This window comes from Mustela nigripes, chromosome 15, assembly GCF_022355385.1.
Source record: "Mustela nigripes isolate SB6536 chromosome 15, MUSNIG.SB6536, whole genome shotgun sequence".
In the NCBI taxonomy this organism is placed as follows: Eukaryota; Metazoa; Chordata; class Mammalia; order Carnivora; family Mustelidae; genus Mustela; species Mustela nigripes.
In genome coordinates, this window is record NC_081571.1 from 70,010,832 (window position 1) to 70,017,747 (window position 6,916).

At 41.0% G+C, this 6,916-nt stretch overlaps 1 protein-coding gene across 1 annotated transcript in view; it reads right to left on the reverse strand.

Moving 5' to 3' along the window:
• The window catches only part of ABCC4 (ATP binding cassette subfamily C member 4), a 247,642-nt gene that overhangs the window by 6,725 nt on the left and 234,001 nt on the right, over nt 1-6,916 (reverse strand). The window contains exon 30 of the mRNA XM_059377795.1: nt 6,832-6,912. Within this exon, the coding sequence (XP_059233778.1) occupies nt 6,832-6,912 (81 nt within the window). The remainder of the gene's footprint in view (nt 1-6,831; nt 6,913-6,916) is intronic.

Below are 6,916 nucleotides of genomic sequence, written 5' to 3' on the forward strand. Positions count from 1 at the left end.
TTTTTTAAAAGATTTTATTTGACAGAGAGTGACAAAGCGAGAAAGCTGACACAAGCAGAGGGAATGGGAGAAGGAGAAGTGGCCTTCCCGCTGAGCAGGGAGCCCGATGCGGGGCTCTATTCCAGAACCCTGAGATCATGACCAGCACTCAAGGCAGATGCTTAATGACTGAGCTGCCCATGCATCCAGGGCTTAAGTATTTTTAAAGATTTGAAGGTAAATAGTAGAATAGAAGGGAAGCTATTTAGACAACTAAAATCTGGTAGAGAGAGGGAAGAGATGTTGTCATTGTTCACAATGGGGAATCAATAATAATAAAGTGTTCCTAGAAGAAGTGTAAAGTACAGACATAAAACAATGAGCAAAGAAAAAAAAAATAGAGGTGCCTGGCTGGCTCAGTCAATTAGAGCCTGCAACTCCTGATCTCAGGATCACATATTCCAGCCCCATGTTGGGTGGAGATTACTCAAAAATTAAACAAAAACAAAAACTAAAAAAGAAATACATACTAATTGAAAAGTTTTAAAAGAGAACACTAAAAGCTGAAAACCTAATATAAGATAAAATACACCTATAATCTCAATAAATGTAAATGGACTAAATTCATCTGTTAAAAAGGCAGGGGGCTAAGACTGAATCTCAGAGCTAAACTGAACCACATGCCATTTGCAGGAGATATATTTATAATCTGATACTAAAAGACAAAGACATATGAAAACATTGAAAACAAAGTGAAAAGCAACTCAACTACAATTTTGAAACAGCCCGCATTCAGGGTCAGGTGCATTTCTAAGAAAGAAAAGCACTTTTAAATAGTAGAAAATATAGTTCATAGCAAAAACCCAGGTCATGAATATATGTAGACTAAAATATCATAGCATCAAAATTACCAAAAAATGGTGGTTAATTATCCAAATTACCAAAAAATAAGAAGAATTAAAAAGTGGAAACCTCTTTATGAGACTAACCTTATGTGACCTCCCTAAGTCACATCAAATGGACCAAATAAGGGCAGAGAAGACGTACCTAAACAATACAATCAACAAGGCAAATCTAATTAAAAGTTATCAAATGCTATACCTTAAACAGACAACAGCCCATCTTTTCATATGCCCAAAGAACATTCACCAAAATTGCCATATATTAGAACACAAAAAAGTGTTACAAAACACTGGTTTGGGGTAGAAACAGCGCAGACAACTTTGTGATCACAAGGCAATGAATATCAATGTTGATGGGTAAAACAGAAAACAGAAAAAACCAACCTCCCCATCACAAGGAAGTTTTAAAGACCTCTTTCTCAAATAATTCTTGGACCAAAGTAAAAACTAAAACCAAAATTGTAGATTTATATATAAAAACTTTTCTATGACAAAAGCACTATATTTCAGGACCTATCACATTTAGCCAGAACAGTATTCAGAGAAAAGTTCACTGTCTTAAAATATCTGTATGAATGAGTAAGAAAGAATGAAAACAAATGCAGTCAAGAAACCACAACAGTATAAAGCACAGAAGGAAGGAATTAAAGGATATAAAAGCAGTAAGTGATGAATTGTAACACAAAATATAAGAATCAGTTAAGTAAATCTGTGAGTGTATTCTCTGGAGGAAAAAAACCAGAAAACAATTAACTTAATTAGAAGGAAAAATGGGGAGAAAGGAGCAGAGAAAGCATAAATACTAGGCAGCCATTAAAAAGAATGAGATAAAATGTGTAAGCCTGATGATTCACAGACCTGTACCCCTGGGGCAAATAATACATTGTATGTTAATAAAAATAAACAAATAAAAAGAATGAGATAACTACATGCATTTATATAATTGGAGAGAGTAAATGAAAAAGGAAAACATGGCAGTCACTGGTGCTTCAAACACAGAAAGGCTGGCTGTGCACAAGTTTGTGTTCACACAACTGGACGGTCCCAAGTGGTGCCAAAGGTCCCTCCTGAGGGCGGAGCCAAGTCACGACAGGTGAGGGCAGAGGACTTACATTTTATTTATAAACTAGAACAACTCTTTTTAAAAACAGCTAAGTTTCTGAATTTTGTGGCACTAGCTTGTATCATCTGTGGAAAAACAAAAACCCTATTATTAAAAATAAATTTTAACCATTAAAGAGTCCCTAAAGCTACCTAGAAGAACTTTGGGTACTTCTTTTGTTATTACAGAGAGATAAGGGTTCCATCAACAGCCTTGAAGAAACCAATCCTCCTCTGATCGTTGAGAGATAAGTCTCTTCTATTTGTAAAATGCTCTGTATTCTTCAAAGCAGGTAAGTATACACCATCTCATCTGGTCCTTGTAGTAAGAGCACGATGAGTGAGGCAGTACTGTAACCCCAGCACAGCAAATAAGGACCCCGAGAGGCTCAGGGATCTCAGAAGACATACAGGACCATGGGGCTGCTGAGCATTTCTTCCATCTGTTCCAACTGGTCCAGGCTTATAGGGCGTAGGATATCAGGATTTCCTGACTTTGGGGCTGTATCTGGTGATTTCACAAATGGATAAAATGGCACCTGTTACACACTGGGAACAAAAAACTCCAAAAAACCGTAATTAGGTCTGTTTCACCATGGAAGAGAATGAATGATGGGCATTCACCCTTGGTTATGGGCTGAACTGTGTCCCCTCAAAATTTCTATGTTGAAATCTTAACCCCTCAATACGTCAGAATGGGACTGGTATGTGAACATAGGGTCAGTTAAGTTAAAATGAGGTCACATCGGTGGGTCCTAATCTATTCTGACTGGTACCCGTATGAGAGGTGGTTAGGACACAGATACACACAGAGGGAAGACCATGTCGCTAAGACAAAGGGAGAAGATGGCCACCTACAAGCCAATGAGAGATGTTTCAGAGACCAACCCTGAGACACCTTGTTTCAAAATTCCAGATTCCAGAACTGTGAGAAATACATTTCTGTTGCTTTAAGACACTAATGCACCTTTCAGCTTTATGTACCTAAAAAATACTTTCTCTACTATTTCATGGCTCATTTATGAGGGTCAATCAGAGAATGATTAAGCCTGCCTACACCAATATTTTCAGAAAAATATCTATATGTCAAGAAAACATGACTTGGAAGTCCCTTTTCCTAGATGCTGAGTTTTCTTGTCAAAGGAATGAACTCCAGTCTCTTAGGAGTGGAAGGCTTGTTGACTTACGCTAATCTGCCTGCTGTTATCATTCTCTGCGATGCACTGATATTTGATGCTCACACATTTTAAAAAGCTGACCATCTGACCACCTGTTCTAAGAAGACCAAGCATATGCAGAAGTAATGTCAAGAAGATACTCAAATGGGGTGAGAACTGGGGCATGTATGTCCTTACATCTCTCCAGAGACTGGATCTGAGCCAGTGGCAGTACTGAAATCCCACGGGGATGTTCTGCCTTTAGGAGAACCTAGCCTCACATTGGACAACTCATAAGAAAAGAAGCAGGGTTTTGAAACTTAACACATGGACCGGAGCAGCTCTCTGCCCCACCCAGCAATTCGCCCTCTGCTCTCCACTGACCAGCTCTGTGGCCCCAGGTGAGTCCTTGATCCATTCTCCTCATCCATGAACTGAGATTTGGGATAAGAAAGAACCGCCATGAGGATGAAATGAAATCATACATGTGAGAGCCGTGTAAGATAAATGATCAAGAAGGGCCCAAATAGGAGACTGCAAGCTGGTTCAGCCATTCTGGAAAACAGTATGGAGGTTCCTCAAAGGTGAGAATAGAGCTATCCTACGACCCAGCAATTGCTCTACTATGTATTTACCCCAAGGATACAAATGCAGTGATCCGAAGGGGCACATGCACCCAAATGTTCATAGTAGTGATGCCCACAATAGCCAATCGATGGAAAGAGTCCTGATGTCCATTGACAGCTGAGTAAATAAAGAAGATGTAGTGTGTGTGTGTGTGTGTGTGTGTGTGTGTGGTGTGTGTAATATTCCATTGTGTGTATGTATAATATATACATACACACAATGGAATATTATTCAGCCATCAAAAAGGGGGGGGATCATGCCATTTGCAATGACATGCATGGAACTAGATCTCACTCATATGTGGAATTTGAGAAATGAAACAGAAGATCATAGAAGGGAGGGAAAAATAAAAACAAGACAAAATCAGAGAGGAAGGTAAACCGTAAGAGACTCTTAACCACAGGAAACAAACTGAGCTTTGCCGGAAGGGAGAACAGTAGGGGGATTGGGTAACTGGGTAATACACTATATGTTAATTAATTCAATTTAAATTTAAAAAATATAATAGAGCAAGAAATACACACAGAGAACTACCCAAATGTAACACCATTAATATTGTTAAATGAGGGCGCCTGGGTGGCTCAGTGGGTTAAGCCGCTGCCTTCGGCTCAGGTCATGATCTCAGGGTCCTGGGATCGAGTCCCACATCGGGCTCTCTGCTCAGCAGGGGCCTGCTTCTTTCCCTTCCCCTCTCTCTGCCTGCCTCTCTGCCTACTGTGATCTCTCTGTCAAATAAATAAATAAAATCTTTAAAAAAAAAAAATATTGTTAAATGAGGTGTATGATTACTGGACTAGGTACCACAAGATTTCTAACTCTGCTACCTATGAACATTTCTGTACGTACCTTTCACTTGCACTAAAACATGTTAAAAGGACAGATTTCTACTTCTGTGTCTGCTACAAACTAGAGTTAACGTAAGTTAGGGCTATCTTCCTTATAAGGGGCCTTAGTTTCCTCATTTGTAAAGCGAGGGTGTTCAAATATATACTGTCTTATGTTATCTGGAACTATCTTTGATTTATTTCTCATTACTCAACGTCTTGATAATATACAGTGATAACACATTTTTAAGATGGAGGCTTTGACACGTAGGTGGGGACCCATCTGTTTGATGTGAACTGCCTGAGGTCAAAGAACAAAGGGGTTTGTGAGATTCCTGGCTGTTTCATGAGTAGATGATACAGGGGATCCCCAGTGACTGACTGACTGGGTATTAGGAGGGAAGGGCTCCCTGGGAGACACTAGATGAAAACACTCTGCATTTCAGGCATAAAAGCAACACAGGGCTCCAAGTGTAGCGTCTCTACCTTCACATACAATGTAGGTATTTATGAAAAGTTCAGGGTACAGATTTCCTTGTCCCTGACCCTCGGTTTGAACTCTGAATCTCCTAGTTATTCAGCCAGCTGTGTGAATTCAAGCAATGTCCTTCCCCTCTCGAAATCTCAGCCTCTTAAATCAGCACCAGGAAGAGACAAGCTCTAGCAGGCTACAGGGCATGGCATGTGACATCTAAGCCTCATCCTGCGGCTCCAGAGGCTCAGCACATAGACGGAAAATCTCTGCTCTTCTCAGTTCAGGGGTATATACCGGAGATGACTAAGGCACAACTCTGACACGTGAGTTCCCAGCACAGTACTGTGCACACATACATACATTTACTGAATAGTTTTTGAGGACGAAAGCAGAATTCAAAGGAATCCCTTACAAATAATGGAAGCACAGATCTTCGTTTCTAAGGACGGGTGAGATGAAGCAGAGACAGAAGAGAATTCAAGCTGTGTTTTAGATAAATCTCTTATACGCAAGTACTATTAAATCCTAGGACAGATTTCCTCCAGATACTTAAGATATTACACAAGTAATTTCTCCCCACAGTGCAAATAAATAAATAAATAAATAAAGTAAAAAGAAAAATGTATCCATAATTAAAATGCCCCAGATGAAGACTTCTGATGGGAAACCTCAGAAGACTGTTGGTTCCATGCATCTCAAATGGCAAGAACACCTGATTTTCCTTTCTTTCTTCTATGTTTCTATCAATCCAATTCCCACCTTGTATCAGAAAGTTACAAGTGATGCCAGACAATAGCTTAAGTCCCTGAAAGCAGCCCTCAGTTTTCACATCACACCTGTACAATGAGATCCTTCAATACTGTTATTAGAAAGATACCAGATAATCTGGATTTTATTCACTTTTTCTCACCAAACACAGTGCTTGGTACTTTCACACCCATCATCTCTATTAAAAATGCTTTGTAAACCTTCAAGCACCACTCAGACTACAGCATTAAGACAGTACAGATTCTTGATCATTCAAACGGCGAATTCATCCTCCACAAGGCAGAAGAAGCACAGGTTTTGGAACGAGGCCTGATTCTAAACAACCAAGAATCAGGGAGGAACCTGGGCAGGAAGTACCCATATCATGTAGTTTTCTTTACAAATCATGAAACAGAAAAGCCACCTACACATAGCTGGATTTTTCTAGAACTGGCTCTTTCTAGACTAGACCGAAAATATCCCATATTTCTTTTTCCCCAAACTCTTCCAAATATCCTGGACGTGCCTTGACCACATTTGCATGTCAGAGGTGGGCAGCCGCTAGATTGAAATGTAACTGGTCTGCAAAACACGGACATTCTGTGCCACAGGAGAATCTGTACCCCCCAGAATCGAACATGGGAAATCTTTAGAATCTGGTCTCTCTCTGCAGGTGGGCACAGAGGCCGGCGCACCTGAGCAACCCACAGTGTACAGAACAGGCCCACGTGCCCATGCACCCAAGCGCCCCCACGTGCCCGTGCACCTGAGCATCCCGAACTGCGGGCACAAGTAACCCTGCACACCTGTGGCTCCCCTCTCCCCCACCGATTCTGCCGATTCTCAGCAGACCTGACTTCAACCCGGGACATGTTGTTAAGACCCAGTCATGAAGCGTTGTCTCTGAAGGCTTATAATTGAAAAGGGCACAGGGTGCTTGTTACGGCACCCCTGGTGCCAGATTGCGAGGGTGAACGGCTGCGATGAACTTTAATTACCACTCCTTGCGGCGGGCTCACCTGTTTTGCTGTTTCGGTGAGGGCAGCAGCTTCTGCCTTGCCCAGCTGCTGTACCATCTTGTGAAACAGGCTTTCTTCATTCTGC